The 18,559-nt window shown below is 41.3% G+C and overlaps 1 protein-coding gene across 6 annotated transcripts in view; it reads left to right on the top strand.

Annotated features, from left to right (window-relative positions):
• Positions 1–4,956: 4,956 nt before the first annotated feature.
• Positions 4,957–18,559, top strand: part of CD47 (CD47 molecule) — a 51,879-nt gene continuing 38,276 nt past the window's right edge. For all 6 annotated transcript variants that reach the window (XM_082394771.1, XM_082394770.1, XM_082394769.1 and 3 more), the window contains exons 1-2: positions 4,957–5,141; positions 17,521–17,868. In XM_082394771.1, coding sequence (XP_082250897.1) covers positions 5,096–5,141; positions 17,521–17,868 — 394 coding nt within the window. In that variant the 5' untranslated portion in view covers positions 4,957–5,095. The remainder of the gene's footprint in view (positions 5,142–17,520; positions 17,869–18,559) is intronic.

Below are 18,559 nucleotides of genomic sequence, written 5' to 3'. Positions count from 1 at the left end.
TGCCTGACCCAGGCAACACAAGCCAGTGCGCATCTGACATCCACAAGGAAATTCACACCAGATCAGGTGGTCACCTCTCTGGTAGGATATCTCTTACCAGAAACCTTCAGTCCTACTTACCATCCTCCTACTGGGAGGCAGTTTCTATTTTGAGTATTTGCCCTTAATTGAAGCATGGGCGAGGAAGAAGATCATTTCCTGCTGCTGGGGCCTTCCTTACATTTCCCTAAGCCAAATGCATCTCCCCAGTCACACGTCGATATCTTCCAGCTGCCTAACCAACCAAACCCAGTCCTTGCCTGGAGAACACAGACCCTCATTGCCACACGGCTTTATTTAATGACTGGGACTCCTATGCTTTAGTAACTGGGTCAAGTTGAAATAACATCCTAGGACACTGGGCCCTGAGCCAGGCGACAGACACGTGGGTCCCTCAGCATTCAATCACGAACACAGTGTGCAGAAGGGCAAGAGGATTAAGGCCTACCCACTGGGCACAGACATGTGCCTCTAGCTTAAATCAAAACTGTAGATAGTTCACCAACCCACAGTAATTTTGCAGGGCTCCAGATCAGTAATTGGTGATCTTTCTGAAATACTCTTCACTGCCCATCTAGGAGCCCCATCTCACTGTAAGAAGATTGTAATCAAAAGAGCTGATATTGATTGTGGGATTACTGTGCACCAGGCACAGCTCTACGTAACTGTAAAAGTGTTAACACTAAATTCTCAAGGCAATTTGAAGAGTTAATTTCTATTATTTTTATCATTTTATCATCTAGTTTTTACAGTGAGGAAAGGAAACTAGGGCTCAGAAAGGTTACATAACATGTCCAAGGTTAACTGGTAGTATGTGGCTGTAACTCCAACCTAGGCTAAAGCGTTTCTGTATACGACATAGCACACTGATTTCTCTTGATTGATTTAACACACACACAGCCTTAGATCTCAACCAGGCACTGTGCCAGACCCTGGAGATACAAATATACTCAGAACCATTTCACTTTTTTTCTAGCTAACATGATAGAAGAGGAGACAGGTATGTAGAAAGAAATACATATTGACACATTTTATTAGCAGCATGAACAAAGTATAATATAACGGAAGAGGTCATTAGACCTGAAAAGTGGTGGAGAGTTACGTGAAAAAGGAAAAGTAGGGTTGAGAAAGGCTTCTTGGAGGAGGTAAAATTTGATCTTGGCCTTGAAGGATGAGCTGGAATTCTCTGGGTTGGAGAGAGAAGAAGAAAATGTGGGGCAGGACATGTGAAGCAGAGGGAACAGCATGATTGAAGCACAGAAGTCTAAAAGTAGAAAAGTCCCAGCATGGAAAAGTCCATTGTTACGAGTGTAAAGTGCCTGACCAGGGCACGGAAGTTAGCTAGTATCCCACTGGCCAGGAGTGTTAAAAATACAAGAATCTTCATTACAAAAAACAAACCCCCCCAAAAAAATCATATTCAGAGACGATAAGAAGAGAGATAATATTCATCATGTACTGCAACAAGCTTGATGATTGATAAACCAAAAACTTGGAACTTAGTGGTGATAAAAACCTCTGGTATACCAGATAAGCACCAGGGTTAGCTCAATAGTTCAGTTCACAGAAATTCAGAATGGAACATCCCCTTATGATGGGTAATTTGCCAGACAATCATAGAAGATGGAGTTCCTGGCCTTGAGAGGTTATTTATAATTCTTTCATTCACCCTTTTAACAACCACTTGTTGATTACCTATTATATGCCAGGCAATGGGACTAGCAATGAACAGGACTCACGTGGTCTCTCCCCTCATTGGGCTTACAGTCTAGGAAGGAGTCACTATTGAACTTGAAGACAGCAACACAAACAGGTACTTTCAATATAATAAGGTAACTCATATGCACCAAACATGACTAAAAATACAGAGAAGGGGGACTTAACTTACACTGGGGTTATCCTGGGCTTTGGTCTACTGTGGGATCCTTGGACGTGGGTCCACTTATGTAGAAAGGTTCATCTGGCTCTGCACAAAGCACAGGCTAGGCAGGTACAGTTCTGAGCTAACTCTCAGGAGTATCGGGGACAATGCATGGCACTGTATGGCACACCAACATGGGGCAGAAAAAAAGGTCTAGTTGAGTGAAAAATTACAGTAAGGATACAACTGTATCAATATAAAGTTTTAGACAATATCATATCAATATGAGCTATGTGGTAGCATGTAGGTTTGGGGAGGAAGATAAAAGTATATGTACTGTTAAGATAGAAAGTGAAAGAAAGGGGAGTTGACCATGAATTCAGAAGGGAAGCTTGTGAACGTTTTCATTGGCCTTGGAGTCAGACCAACCACCATCCCCTCCCTGAGCTTGTGAGCAAGCTTCACTTTCCTCATCTGTAAGGGTGTTAATAATGGTAAAGGGTAGCAATTATTTGGGGGTTGTTGGTTTATTCATCTACAAAGGGGAAACTATAACATCTTTGACATTACAGAGTGAAAAGAAAAAGTAGGAAAAAGAGGGCAAGGGAGTTAGACGCAAATGAGAGGTAAGTATCACACAGAACCACAGGCAATGTGCTCATCGTCCCTCTTTCCCTTTGTCATCGCTAAAGTGAAGATCATAATACCCATTCTAAGGCTGTTATGAAGATTAATTTAGGTAATATACCTAATGTGTATTACCTCTGTTCAAAACATTCTATGCACTACTCCCTTGTCTTCCATCCAAGAAAACCCGTCACATAAAGATAAGATGAGCTCAAAATCCAAATAAAAATGCTTGCAAATGTTACAAGGAAAACACAAATGTGAGGTGGTTAGATACTAGGGAAAGGAGCCCAAGGTTATCCCAGAGAGAAGATCATCAAACCTACATAGGTTGCTTTGGATTGTCTCTCCTGGAACAGGCCTCCTCCTGCCCCACCAGCAAAACCTATCCCTGCTAGATTCATAAGAGCAGAGGTGGTCACCCAGGTGGCCTCTCCTTTACCTGACTTAAGCCTATTCCATTTGCTGCGCAAAGCTACAGTAAGCACATAGCCTCAGCAGCTCCCAGGATAAAATAGAGCATCACTGATCTCTACCTCTGAAAGCTGGGGACAGTCCTTCCCAGTCACTCTTCAGCTTTAGGGGGGTTGGTTGATCTCAGGGACAGCAGACAACTTTATTTAGCCAACCAGCTGCTCTGTGATACACAATGTCCCGAATGCTCAAAGTCTGATGGATGATTCTTTTGTATCCACATAAGCAGCAGTGGGAGGAGAATCCATCAGTCTCTTTGGTAGCCTCAGGGTGTCAAGGCTGCCATTCAAATCATTACTACCATAATTATTAACCATTGTTTTAATAAGATATCTGCAAGGCAATTCTTTTTCTTTTTCTTTCTTTCTCTTTCTCTCTTTCTTTCTCTCTCTCTTTCTCTCTTTTTTTTCTTTAATCATTAAAAAACTATCAAATTTCACTGGAGCAACACTTGCCTCAAGTCACATCAACAAGTTTTATAAAACCCCTTCTGTCTGCCCAGTTCAACAGGAAGTCATGGAGAAGGGAATACTTAAAATACCCTCTTTGATTTTAAAGAATTGATAACGCTGTGGGGAAGAGGTCTACACAAAAAATAATCATAGGGAAGAGTTACACAGTATATTATACAGTACACTGCTACAGAGGGTCAGAGTGGTAATTTTATTTCCTGGATGTTATTACTATGGGGATGCAATGGAGGAAGTGCCATGGGTAGAGGATTTGGAGGAGTGGAATATTGCGGTGGGAAATTGCTTTGTTTTCCGGCGTAAGAGAAAAGCAACCAAGGGAGCGGACAGGATACGCATGCCATCAGAGTAGTCACCAGAGCGTGACTTTTTGACAAGAGTTTTCATCGTTTAGGGTAAATGTTAAAGGTAGTTCTAAAAGGGCTTTTGCTTTAGTATGAATGATGTGGCCTGTGTGATTCGGTGCGCTATTCAAAGGCCTTGTCCATATTGTGGCTTGGAGCCACACTTTGAACCCATTTTTCAAGCAAGCTAAACCCAAACTGCGCAGAGTGCACAGGGCGAGATCACTAACCAGGCCCAGTGACTCTGCAGGAAGGGACATCTTGGTTACTTCTGCTAACGTTTGCGACCATGCCTGATCGCCCCTAGGGTTCCAGAATTAACCACATCTCAAAGTGTTTACCACCGCGAGTGGAACTTGTTTGAGTAATCCCGTTCAAAGGTTGAAAACACTATAGAACAAGGCGAGAAAAAGCTGAGAACCGAGAGCCGCTAAGAAAACAAAAGCAGATGGGGACAGGTGGACCGAGGAGGGCGCCGGAGCCCACGACGGGCGAGCGGAACTTCCCTGCGGACAGGCGCCCGCCACCTGCCCGCCCTCGGCGCGGTGCCCCCGGCTCGCTGCCCGCGGGGGGAAGCGTAGGGACGCCCCCACGCGGTGTGAGCTCCTGCGGCAGGCGGCGGAGCTTCGGGGGAAACGGGCAGAAGTGAGAGGCGTGGAGGCGTCAAGGTCCAAGCGCGCAGGAGGACTTCGGACCCCGGGAGAGGCGAGTGATCATGGGCTCGAGAGGGGCCGGCGCGGTCCGGCTGAGCAGCGCCTGGGGGCGGTAGTTCCTGAAGCGTGAGGATGGGAGTGAAAGCAGGAGAGGACGAGTGGAGGGAGGACAGTGGGGCCCACGGCGGTGCGGGAGGCGAAAAGGGAACAGCAGACAGGCACAGGGGCAATGAGGCCCCGGTGAGCGTGGGAATACGCGCTCAGCCTCCAGTGGGGGGAGGGGACACTGACGGGGGTGCTGGGGACTGGGGCGGCAGGGCGTGACCCGGAAGCCCGGCGCGCGCCACCGCCCGGGAGCTGGCGGGAGTGGGAACTCGAAGCCGCGAGTCGGGAAGGCGCCGCGTCAACAGCACTCGCGGCGGGGAGGGGGCGAGGCCGAGCGCGCGTGCGCGGCCCGCGCGGGAGGGGGAGCGGGTGTGGGGCGGCGGGAGCGCGCCTGCGCGCGGCCAAGCCGCCTGGGCACCCGGTCCTGACTGTGACGGGAGGCGGCGGTCGGTCCTCCCTGTAACGGCGGCGGCGCCTGCTCCAGACACCTGCGGCGGCGGCGACCCCGCGTCGGGGGCGGAGATGTGGCCCCTGGTGGTGTTGCTGCTGCTGGGCTCGGCGCGCTGCGGTGAGTGGTCACTCGCTCTTGGCTCTGCGGCTAGTGTCTCGCCGCCCCCGCGGGTGTGTGGGCTGCGCCCCCTCTGGCCCGGCGGCTGCCTGGAGAGGGTGGCCAGGGCGCGGGGCACGCGGGCCCTGCACGAGCGGGGTGCGGACGTAGGAGGGCCCCGCGGGTAATCTGCGCCCACTTCTTTGCTTCCTTTCCCTCCTCTTCCTCTTCCCCTGGGTGAGAGCGGGGCTCATCTTCCCCTGTTTTCCACCTCCAGATGCACACACTGAGGAAGACTCCAAACCGTGCACCTCGCTCAAAAATTAGCTGTAGAGAGAAAGGGCGCGATCAGAGGCGAGGGGTTGGCAGCTGTTAGGGTCCCCCCTCTTTCGCACCCTCTGTCTCCTCAGTGCTTTAAACGCATTTGGGGTTGAAGGAGGGAGAGTGGGAGGGCCCGAGCCTCATGCGATGCAAGTGCGCATTTTGGCGAAGTCTGAAAGAAGGGGTTTCTCCTGTTTGCCCTCCCACCTGAACATAGGAGTTAAGGGGACGTAAAGGACACAGTTAAGTTTCATTTCCAACCCAGCGTTTAATCAGAAGATTCTTCTGGCTCCTTTTTTTTTTTTTTTTTTTTTTAATACCCTAGATATAAGCTTCCTGGATGGAAACTCTTTCTCGCTACTCCCACGCCCCATCATCCACTTTAATACAGTCCGAATTGCACGTTCAAGTTTTCCTACTTTTTTTAGGGGAACCGTTTTAAAAGTAATCCAGATTTCGCTTGAAGTATGAAGACAGTAACCTCTAGTCAAAGCATATTTGCGGCAGAGTGGGATTTGGTGTCTTTCGACGCCAAAGGCGTTTTGGCCCCCCAAGCTTTTGGAATCCATTTCGCTTTTTTAAAACGTGTGCTTCGTCTGTAACAACTGAGGAAGGAATGGGAATTTTCGTGGCTCTACAGTGCCTGTCACACTTCACGTCTATAGAGCCTCTTGTGAACTTTTTGTAAAATTCAGAATTGAGTTGGAGTAACAGTAACAAGCAGTTGTTACATTTTATTCTAGAATGCTAAGTTAATTAGATTTTAAACGGGTTATTAGGCTCACTGTGCCATTCATAAAGGCTTGTGACTTCAAGCTATTTCCAAAATGCCCTTAAGTCCCGGCTTAGCTCTTTCCTCACTCTGAAGCCGCCTGGGATGTTGGAGCTGCTAATAATCAATCTCTGTTATCTGAAGGGTTGATATTAGGTAAGGTAGTGTTTTCTGTTATCCTTAACGGCTTATTGCCCATTACTATCATTATAGCTCAAATAATACTGCTTTCAGAAACCTGTTGTATGATCAGAAAGCCTTATATTGAACCCGATTATGAATTTGTAATAAAATATTACTAATTCAGACCGTTGGTCTCAAAGCTAGTTTGAAGCGTAAAAAGTGTAAATCATGTACTGTTTTAAAAACGGGGTCCTATTTTCAAGTAGATTAGAAAGAAGCGCTAGAATCGTACTTTTGGGGATAGAAATGGTTAGGCCTCTTTTAGTAATAGGTATGATCACATATAATTAGCACTCATTTACGTACAACAGTAGTGTGCTCAAGTCCCTACAGAGTCTTGGAATTCAGAATTTATGGTATTTCATTGTACTTAGTTAATAATAACCTGAAAAAAACCAGAGGCATTATGCATTTAAGTGTTGAATGTAAAACAGGAAGGGATAGTGTTTGTCATAGATATAATGGATTTTTGTGCATGTGTGTTTAATATGTAGTTTTAAAAGAACATGTATGAAGAGATGTTAACAGTCTCAGAACACAAGTAGTTATAAACCAAAGTATTTGGGAGACTGAATTTAGATTCTATAATGAGTAAGGAAGTCATGGATTTGTATGTTTATTTGTACTCAGGTTTGATTTGCTTTCAGCTTCATTTATAAATGATCGTTAATCAAAGGGTCCTTCCTGGTAACCACTACAGTTTCTTTCCATTGATCTTTGTAGTAAAGGAAGTTGTCTAAAATGCCCATTCCTTCTAATTACAGGCAAAATACAACATCCTTTATTGGTTTACAAGATGTAGAATGAGTTACTATTCTCCTTTCCTCCCCCCTCCCCCATATGTCCAATTATACATTGTTTAAAAGCGCATCAGCAGTTTCAGTGGTATTCACTAACTGGTAAATAAAACACTACTCAAATAAGGACAGAGATATGAACTGTCTTATCAGTGGTTGAATGATTTTTCTTTGTTCAAAGTGAGTTTTTAAAATCAAAGGTACACATGATTTAAAAAACATTTTTATTGTGTAAGTCTATTAGTCATTTGGCTTGCTCATACAAAAATGTTTTCTTTTCTCCTAAAGAATATATTACTTTTAACCACAATTTGCCATTTTAAGGAAGTAAATGCCTATTTAAAAGTACTTATTTCCGGGGCTGCCCAGGAGTCTAGAGACAGTATGCTAAAGCATTACACTAAATGCCTACCATTAGGACATTTGCTCATGCTGTCATCTGTATTTCGGCAGAAGTTTTATCTTTGCCACTGAATTGTTAATGGAGATTTGAAAGGCCAGGTTCTAAAGATGAAAAATAGGTGGTTTTCCCAAAATTGATAAACATTCTAAATCCAAAATGCATTATTAAAACTAAGTTTGCATTCCTTGATGTTAATTCAACTCTAGCTACTATAGGCATTGTTTTTTAATACATTTATGCTCTTTTTGTGACGTAATTTTCATATAACCATTTTACCCATCTTTTAGGTTTTTGCTGTCATACCTTCTTATACAAGAGAAAAATTTCTATATTTTTATATCTTGTGCCTCAGCCTAATACAATGCACTCTTGGGTTGTGATAAAGCAACTTTCACTTTGTGTACTAGTGCTGATATTTCTTCTATGATAAAAGAACAAGAATGATAGTGTAGCATCAATTTTGCTAAACTCATTGTAGTAATAAAGTAAAAAAAATGTAGAGCACCCAGGAAATTTGATTCTGATATACCTAGACTAAGACAATAGAACCTGAATTTTCCCTCTTTGTGGTTACATGGAGTTGCAACAGGAATTAGAAGTTACACCCTGCTCTGAATATTTTATTCCATCTCCATGGAGCAGTTGTATAAGACTCAGAATCTGGTCAATCCCAGGGTTTAAGATTTAGATTAGGAGAATAAGTGCATATTTGAAAACATGTCACACTTATAGGTTAAAAAGCAAGGCAAGGGATTTGGCAAGTGCAGGGTCTATCAAAATTGCTTTTCCTGTTTCAAGCAAGTATGAGCCCATGTTATGCTCTAAGCATTTTGCAAGGCCCTCTTGGACATACAGACAAATTTCGGACTGTATGCCTCTTAATAACTTAAAGTGTAGTTTATGAAGAGAAGGGATTTTTTGTTTTTATACTGCAGTAGTACTTAATATATTTTAAGTGCTTGATAAGGCTGTAATTCTGGATGTTACTGACTTTAAACTGCCCTGGGCCTTATAATTCTAGGTTGACCATTTCTGTTCTCATGAGGCCACTTTAAAACCCAGTGGGAGATTAGTTTGAGTCAGAACTAAACAGGTGTGGACATCTCCATTTTACCCCAGACTTTAGTTTCTGTTGAGGAGAGATCTGACTAAATCCTCCTTTTGACCCTAATTCTAACCCAATTCAGTTTGAGACTCCAGTTCTTCATACCAGAGACCAAGCCTGATGGCAAATGTTAGTAGGATTCATTTCTCGCAGGTGTCTTTACTCAACGAGCTTTGCCTCATTCACCTTAGTGACTGCTGGGGCTTCTTACCCCAATCCTGAACATCCATTCCAAGCAAATAATTAACTTCCTGCTCTACTGCAAAAAATAGTGATGTGTGGTGTGGACTCTCTCAACTTCCCGCCCACCATTACTAAACTTGTTTATAATATCTTAGGCAATGTTCATCTCATTCTCCTCCTTCACTCAGTGTCAGAAGTGTTCCTATTCACTTTCCAAGGAAAGGATCCCCTGTCTACAGCTCTTTCACTTCCACCATCTTGGAGACCTGCCTAATCACCTTAATCCTTAAGCCTTGTACCTTAGATCTTTCCTTCTTCATTGATTCCTTCATCTTAGCTAGCAGACATGCTCAAGTTTCACCCCATATTAAAAACAAACAAGAAGAACAACCAAAAAAACCTTGGCCTTGTCCCGGCCTCCACGCTCTTTCCATCACTGCCTTCTTTCTCTGCTTTCTTATACTGCCGAGTCCCTAGTCTGCTGACATTGCTGCAGGTAAAGAAGCTAATGGTGAAATTTTAAATCTCTAGAGGCTGTTTTTACTCATCCTGCTTGACATCTGTTTTGTCCATATTAAGACCTTTCCTTGGTGTCTGCAGTGGCATTCTTTGCTGCCTCACCTACTTCTATCACTTCTTTTTCTCACATCCTTGGTTTGTTCCTCTTTAACTATTTGCTCCACAAATATTGATATTCCCCAACACTTTATTCTCTGGTACCTGCTCTGTTTGCTTTGCAAGGACTCTCTGGGTGATCTTGTTTATGCTCACAGTTTCAATTACCGCCTATATTCTTGGTAATTCCCAAGTCTTTGTAGCTCAGACTTTTCTTCTTAAATCCAGATTGATATATCCTGGGATCTACTGGACATCTCCATTTCATTGCACCACAGGTACTTTTAATACTCAGCTTATTAAATATTGAAAGAATATTCACCCCTATATCTCTTAAATCTCTTTTCTCTATAGTTAATCCACAGTCTAACTAGTTATGCATATTATTGCTATTTTAGCTAACAACTTTATTTTTATTTTATTTTATTTTTTAATTTTTTTAACAACTATATTGGAGTATAATTGCTTTACAGTGGTGTGTTAGTTTCCACTGTATAACAAAGTGAATCAACTATACATATACATATATCCGCATATCCCCTCCCTCTTGCGTCTCCCTCCCACCCTCCCTATCACACCCCTCTAGGTGGTCACAAAGCACCGAGCTGATCTCCTTGTGCTATGCGGCTGCTTCCTACTAGCTAGCTATTTTACGTTTGGTAGTGTATATATGTCCATGCCACTCTCTCACTTCGTCTCAGCTTACCCTTCCCCCTCCCCGTGTCCTCAAGTCCATTCTCTACGTCTGCGTCTTTATTCCTGTCCTGCCCCTAGGTTCTTCAGAACCATTTTTTTTTTTTTTAGAGTCCCTATATATGTGTTAGCATACAGTATTTTTTTTTCCCTTTCTGACTTACTTCACTCTGTATGACAGACTCTAGGTCCATCCACCTCACTACAAATAACTCCATTTCGTTTCTTTTTATGGCTGAGTAATATTCCATTGTATATATGTGCCACATCTTCTTTATCCATTCATCTGTCAGTGGACACTTAGGTTGCTTCCATGTCCTGGCTATTGTAAATACAGATGCAATGAACATTTTGGTACATGACTCTTTTTGAATTATGGTTTTCTCAGGGTATATGCCCAGTAGTGGGATTGCTGGGTCATATGCTAGTTTTTTTAGTTTTTTAAGGAACCTCCACACTGTTCTCCATAGTGGCTGTATCAATTTACATTCCCACCAACAGTGCAAGAGGGTTCCCTTTTCTCCACACCCTCTCCAGCATTTATTGTTTGTAGATTTTTTGATGATGGCCATTCTGACTGGTGTGAGGTAATACCTCATTGTAGTTTTGATTTGCATTTCTCTAATGATTAGTGATGTTGAGCATCCATTCATGTGTTTGTTGGCAATCTGTATATCTTCTTTGGAGAAATGTCTATTTAGGTCTTCTGCCCATTTTTGGATTGGGTTGTTTGTTTTTTAGTTAACAACTTTACAGTTCTTCTTTCTTCTTCTCCTTTACCTCCCACATCTGACTTACGTCGATTTTACTTTTTTGTTTTTTTACTGTAATTTTTGGCCTTCTCTTCAGTTGTCATTTGCCTGGATTACTGCAGTGATCTCTTAATGTATCTCCTTTCCCATCTCCTTTCCTGCCCACAATTCACCCTTCATACTGCTGTATTATTTTTTTTAATGTAAGTAAGTCTGAGTGGTTTGCTACTGCTTATGTTTTCAACTCCAAACTCCTCAGAATGACATTCAAAGAAGCCTTTACAATACTTCTTAACCATCTTTTCCAGCCCCCTTTCCTAGAGCTCACCTGAATAATCATCAGCCTTCGTTTATTCTCTTTCTTCATTCCTCTGTACTCATTATGTACTCTGCCTAGAAAGCTCTTCCTTTTCTATGACATTCCTACTTATCCTTCCAGACCCAGTTTAAACACCACCTGGTAGGAAGAGCATTCTTAGACACGACAAGTAATTTTAAAGGAACTGTTCCATCCAATCTGCAACTGACTTGATTTAGATTTTTCATTAAAATATGTAGCTTCACGATACTGTAATCAGGTCTATAGAAGTAAGAAACAGTGGAGGATTCTTTTGAAATATGGAAGAAGAGTGACTCTTCCCTGATACGATGTTTAGATTTTCCTTTCTTGGGATTCATACTTTAAATTTTTACATTCAGAAGAAATGTATTAAGTCCTACTTGCTGGACCCTGGGTTACATCCATAGGATACCAAATGAAGACATTGTCCTTGCATTACTATCTTTTGATCCTAAAGGAGAGATCAGTAAAGTAAAACAGTAGTTACAAGATTTGATAGTAAATGCAGTGACAGCACTTGAAGAAGGGGCAGTGGGAGCAATAAGGAGGGATGAATACAGTTGAGTAGTAGCAACGAAGGGGACAGGATTGAACGTCTCAACTGCGCTTTCAGGAAGAGCCAAAGTTAGTGAACTATAGCTGCCATTTATTGAACATTTGCTATGTATATGAAAGGCACTGAAAGAAGAACTCCATGTTCTTTATCTGATTAAATCTTAACAAAATCTCTATGAGGTGTACACTATCACCATGCACATTTTATAGATGAGGAAACTGAGATACAGAAATTAAGTAACTTGCCTAAGGTTATACACTTAGGAAGTGCTAAATCTCCATCCAAGGTCTGATTCCAAAGTTTGTGCTCTTACCTGAACACCCAGTGAAAGGTACAGGCCTCCTTAGGCTGGGGAACAGCTTGTGTGTGGGGGGAAAGGCATGGAGAAGAGAGTTCATTTGCATATCCATGGAATTGCAAGAAGGTCATTATGATTGGAGCTTAGTTTGGAAATGAAGGAGTACAGGAAGTGGAGCTGGACAGGATCTTGAAGGACCTAGTTTGTATTCCATGCTAATACCCTTAGAATTTAGCCTGAAAGTCAGGGGGCGGCGGGTGCTGTTAAAGTGTATTAGGCAAAAGAGTGTATATTTGCATTTGGAACAGTTATTTTGGGAACTGTGGAAAATACATGGCTGGGATGGGGAAACATTGAGGCTGAAGGCAGGGAGCTAGTTAAGAGGGTATGGCAATAGTTCAAGGCAGAAATGATGAATGTCTAATTAATTCATACAACAGACATTGGATTTAGGAACTGTTAAATAGGCTGAGCCTAACAAGAACTCTCCATGGCTTAGGAGAGAGCAGAATCCAGCGTGATTCGTAGGTCCAGGTCTGGTTGACTGGTAGATAATAGAAAATACTTTAGGGAAGTGAGGATTTGGAATGAAGGTAGGCAGAGGGTAAGTAGATTTTTGGACATGTTGACTCTGAAGTAACTGTAGTGCATCCAAGTGGAAACACATAGCAACCAGTTGGCTTTCCAAGGTCTGCAGTTAAGGAGAAAGGTGAGGCCTAGTTAAATAAAATGTGTGGGTAGTTAAAACCTGGAGTAAGGGAGAATACTGGGACGGGGAGGGGTGGGGAGGCAGTGTTGGATAGGAAGTCCTTAGGAACCTAATATTTATTGTGAGTCAAGGAATAGATTTCAATAAAGAAAAAATGCTGCAACGAGATGGAGAAGGCTCTAGGAGGAAATCCAGAGACATAGAAGCCAAGAGACAAGAGCAAGAAAGGAGCTAGCTGCCCACTGGCTCAAGAACTGTAGAGAAGTCAAGATAAAGAGTGAACCATGTGCATTCCGTTTTCACAGGGGATGATTGGTGACTTTGGCAAGAGCTGTTGTAGTGAAAAAAGGCAAGGTGCAGGCCAGGTGGCAGAGATTTAAAAAGTGAGTAAGAGGTGAAGAAATGCATGTAGATTATCTTTCTAGGATGCTAGGAAACAGAGACAAGTACAAGGGATTTTTTTTTTCAGTTGGCTAATATTCAAGCATTTAAAAAAGTTTTTTTAAACCTATTGTAAATGAACTTGAGGGATGTCGGAGGATGATAGTCAACGAGGGAAAGTCCTCGAGGAGATTGATGAGTGTGGGGCAGAAATGTAAACTAGCTCTCATGTGACAGGGTTCATTTCTGAAGAGGAGGAAGTGAGGGGAAGAGAGGTGTGGATAGTTGGGGTAGCAAGAAAATTTATAGGTGGAAGTATTGGAAGCTTCTGGTTTCTTATCTGGAGGACTCAACTTGAAATAGGAAGAGAGGGCTCCTTCGGAGAGTATAAGAAAAGCTCTTGCAAAAGGAGAGTGATTTCAGAGTTGTTACAGTGGAGAGAACTTTTATGTGGAACATGTGAAATGATAAAAGATTGAAGGCCTAAATGGTCAGGGTCCATGGCAATCTTCTGTTGTTCTCTTAGTAGCAACAAACATTTTCTTTTTTTTTTTAATAAATTTATTTATTTTATTTTATTTTTGGCTGCGTTGGGTCTTCGCTGCTGTGCGCGGGCTTTCTCTAGTTGTGGTGAGCAGGGGCTACTTTTTGTTGCAGTGCGCGGGCTTCTCATTGTGGTGGCTTCTCTTGTTGCGGAGCACGGGTTCTAGGCACGTGGGCTTCAGTAGTTGTGGCACGCGGGCTCAGTAGTTGTGGCTCAAGGGCCCTAGAGCGCAGGCTCAGTAGTTGTGGCGCATGGGCTTAGTTGCTCCGTGGCATGTGGGATCCTCCCCGACCAGGGCTCGAACTCGTGTCGCCTGCATTGGCAGGCAGATTGTTAACCACTGTGCCACCAGGGAAGACCCAACAAACATTTTCTTTGAAATCCGTAAGACTGATTACTTTCCTGCCCATCTATAGCACTTCATACAGGTAGGACAGCCCTTATGACCTTGGGTTATAAAAAGTATGTATCAGTCCCCCAAGTGAGAATTCTAAGCTTCTTAAAGATAATTCCTACATTTTTTTCCATTATTGTATCCCCACATCCTGTCACAGTGTTTCAGATCAGGTAATTCTCAATAAACATTTGTTGCATGTTAGCATTTCTGACCTAGGCCTGTGTACTGTGAGTATCATGTATTAAGCCTTTTCTGCAAGTGTATAGCAGCTGTTTTGAGGACTGTGGTATGAGATGGTTTGAGTTGGTGGTCTGTAGTCACAGAGGTTGTAAGGTCCAGTATTTGTGGCATTTGATATGTTAGTTTTCTCATTTCATTTGTTAATTTATCTGTAACTGGCATGGCTGATGGTTATACTTATCAATTTCTCTCTGATTTAGACTGCTGTAGCATTTCTTGATTATTCAGAACTTACTTATTCATGATAATTATCTATATGATCCTTTATTTGCTCTGTATATTTTAGATCATTTCTTCACTTTGCTGTTTCATCAGAAGGCAGTAGGCAAAATAGAGAAAAACCAAATCAGATAATTTTACTACTTAATAGCTTTTTAACAAATGTTTATAGAGGATGAAGTTGTAGTTAACAGCTGATGGAGCAACATTTTTGGACTATCTTTATTTATTAATTATTAGTGCAAGGAGTATTCAAATTATAGTTTATCCAGGTCAATTTCACTTTGAAGTTTATTGACAGCGTTTATTCTACTTAAATTGCTTCAGCTATAAAAATGTTTGCATTAATATTACAACAAATAACACAGTATAATCAGTGCTTTCTGTATTCTTTAGAAAATTCATTTTCTAAACATAAGTTATGAAATCGTGGAGTGCTTGCTGACTGCTTCTTACTTAGAAGCGGTCTTACCACTTCTACAAAAGATCGCTGGGATAACTTAGCTCTTCACTTGTATCTCTTTAATTAAAGGATAATTTTTAGAAGGTAAAATCTTGACTCAAACAAACATAAAATGAACATGTGTCAGAGTTTTTATTTCACATTAATAAGCAAACCAGCAAGATGGTATAACCATCTTGGTTTTAAAAGAGAATTGGAAGAATAGACACATGTACATATGGGAAATCAGGAATGGTGAAATGAATTTGTGAGTAAATGCAAAATTGGTCAGTGTCCTCAGCGCAGTAAAATGTAATTTTTTTTTTTTTGGCCACGCTGCAAGGCATGCAGGATCTTAGTTCCCCAACCAGGGATCAAACCCGTGCCCCCTGCAGTGGAAGCACTGAGCCTTAAGCACTAGACCGCCAGGGAAGTCCCTAAAATGTAATTGTTTAAATTCCTCTCTTCCACCAGGTGGAAATCAATGGCAGAACAAAACTTATTTGTATCTCTATGGATATGAATCATTCGCATTACCATCAGTTTTCTACAACTTACAAAATTGTAAAAGCAGCCCAGTCTTAGCAAAAGGCACAGGCCCTATAGAATCAGATACTCAAAAAGGATCTGTCAGACAATGCCCAGCACTCCGTTGAAAGGACTCCCAGTAATCTTTTTGTCCATTTCAAAATCGTTGACCATATTTTCTGACACTTTCCTTCCTTTCTAATTCCAACATCATAGCCACTTTCTTCTCTCCTTGTACACTATAGTCTCCCCCTAATGCTTATTTCTCAGGGGAAATAATTTACAACTCCAAGGTTTTGAAGAATGCAGTTGGAAGTCCAGGTTTTGCCTGGGGCTTCCTGATATTTGGGTGGCTGGAAATATAAAGAACTAGGGAGAGGTGAGCTATGGATGCCCACAGGATTGATTCAGACTGCAGATTCCCAGCAATGTAACAATTTAGACCTGCCAGTCAGAGAAGGTCTGGAGCATTACATTAAAATGCTGTATAGTGCTTAGTTTTTATAGTATCACCCTACATATTTATAGCACAGTATTGTTTAGAGAGTACTTGCCAATATATTTTCTCCTGTCATGCTGACCACAATTCTGTGAAGCAGCCCGGTGTTCGTTTTTGATCCTCTTACTAACAGAGAGTAAACCAAGGCATAGAGAAGTTAAGTGACTTGCTTAAGGGCGCATACTGAAAAATGACAGAGATGGGATTTGTTCTCAGGCTTCTTGAACATTGTTCAGTTCATATTCCACTCTGCATCCTAGCATTCAATTCAGTGGGCATTTATTGAAGAGTAATTATGTTCCTAGAGTAATAACATCCTATGCCCCGATGAAGGAAAAAAATCTTAAAGATGAATGATTAAACTTGAGGTTTTATTTATATTTGTTAGTGCTTTTTTTGAGAGAAACACCAAGGAACTACTTAGATGAAAGAGTTGATAAATGGCTGAAGAATATGGAAGACAACTACAATTTCTCCACATTTTTGCACATTTTAGATGAAAGATGATGCATTTCTCAATCCCTCTTTTATAAGGCAACAACCAGTAGTTTATCCTGTTGAAAAGAGTTGATGGAATATATGCTACTTATTAGCAGTATCTGCTCTTGGTTTCAACTTGCGTCTTAGCTTTATTTTGGGTGGTTTATGATTTCTAGAAGGAAGAGATACCTGTGATATACCTTTGGAAGTTGTTCCTTAGTTTCAATGAAATGTGGGAGTGGGAAAATACCATTCAATTGTGTATAATCTTTTATAATACTCGCATACAAAATGTCTGTTGCTGTCTGTATTTTGCAATGGGAAAATAACCATAGAGAATTTTTTTTCTCCTTAGCATTCTAAGACTTTCCATCCTAGTGGAAAGATGTGATGTGATTCATGTGATTTACTTTTTATATTTAAGTACAGTAGAGCCTGACACCTTTTTCGGAAATGCAACATAGGGATAGAGATAAACTTCATATCAGTTTAGCAAGTTCTATCTGGAGGAGTGTATAGAAGTTAAGACTGAATATAATATTTGGTTTTATTTTCTGTTTAAAATGTTCTCATAGTAAGGATAGTATTTTTCTACATATATCAGAAGACAGTAATGATTACGTCAAAGCTTCCAAAGCCAGATACTACACCTGCATGTTCTAACACAGTTGCTGAATTTATTCCCAAGATGTGTGAGAATGTATATTTTGTTTTACTGGGAATGAATAAGGAAGAGGTGTACAGTGTTGTCTATCAGCTGTGCATGTTAATATTAAAATAATTTGTTTCTTTTTTTAACCTTGCCCATCTTCTCTATAGCTGCTTGCTTGCTTAAGTGAACAATAGAAGCATTTCTCTTTATCTTAAGGATTTGTAACATATGTAAAATCTCATAGTATAGAATTCTGTAATGAAATGAAACAATTTTATTTCTCTTTTCCAGGTTCAGCTCAGCTAATATTTAATACAACCAGATCTGTAGAATACACCGTTTGCAATCAAACTGTTGTCATCCCATGTTTTGTTAATAACATGGAGGCGAAGAGCATTGCTGAATTGTATGTCAAGTGGAAATTTAAAGGAAAAGACATTCTCATCTTTGATGGAGGTCAGCAAAAGTCCAAGCCCAGCGATAACTTTACTAGTGCAAAAATCTCACCATCAGAATTACTAAATGGCATTGCCTCTTTGACGATGGATAAACGTGATGCCGTCTTAGGAAACTACACTTGTGAAGTAACAGAATTAAGCAGAGAAGGCGAAACCATCGTAGAACTAAAATATCGTGTTGGTAAGACTTCTATAAAGTTTCCCTTTTATTTCTCCTGAAGCAACATGATCGTGTTAGAAAGGGGGGTAAAATGGGGCCACCGACTTGTTTGAATCAAAAAGCATACTATTAATAATAAATGTTGATGGAATGTTTAGCAGCTTTAAGATCATGAGTTTTATCTTATATGCTCTTCTGCTTTTCACAGTAAATCTCCTTTGTTGTTTGTTAATTTGTACATTGTGTGGTTCTCAAACTTTTTGTCTGAGGAGTGTTATATTGCGGTGAGCAGTCCGGGGGTCATCTACTCTGCATTTCTGTTTGCTGCCATCAAAAGTACTTTCTTTCATGTGATTAATTTTCAAGGCTTTTTCCAATTATTTTGCCTTTTTTTTAACCTTACACTTTGATCAAGGGTTGACAAGTCCCAGCCATGCTTCCTCTGGAAAGAACAGATTAGGAGGAGGATCAGAATATTTAAAATCAGATTATCATAGATGATTCCTTGAGGTTTCCTGTGCTTAGCCTTGCTTTGTTATTTTTTTCCCTTGGCCAAGATGTGGGAGAGCTAGGGATCCAATTTAATTTATTTATTCATAATTATTTAAATTATAGCACCATGATTCTGCCCTTTCTTCGCAATCTTGAGTTGGTGAGTTGCATAAAGCAGTAAAGTTACCTGAAGTAAATTTAAAGTCTCCTTTCTTTCTAT

Source organism: Balaenoptera borealis (genome assembly GCF_965194805.1).
Source record: "Balaenoptera borealis genome assembly, chromosome: 5".
Lineage (NCBI taxonomy): Eukaryota > Metazoa > Chordata > Mammalia > Artiodactyla > Balaenopteridae > Balaenoptera > Balaenoptera borealis.
Note: the sequence above shows the minus strand (reverse complement) of the source record. Positions and strands in the feature narration are given on the sequence as shown.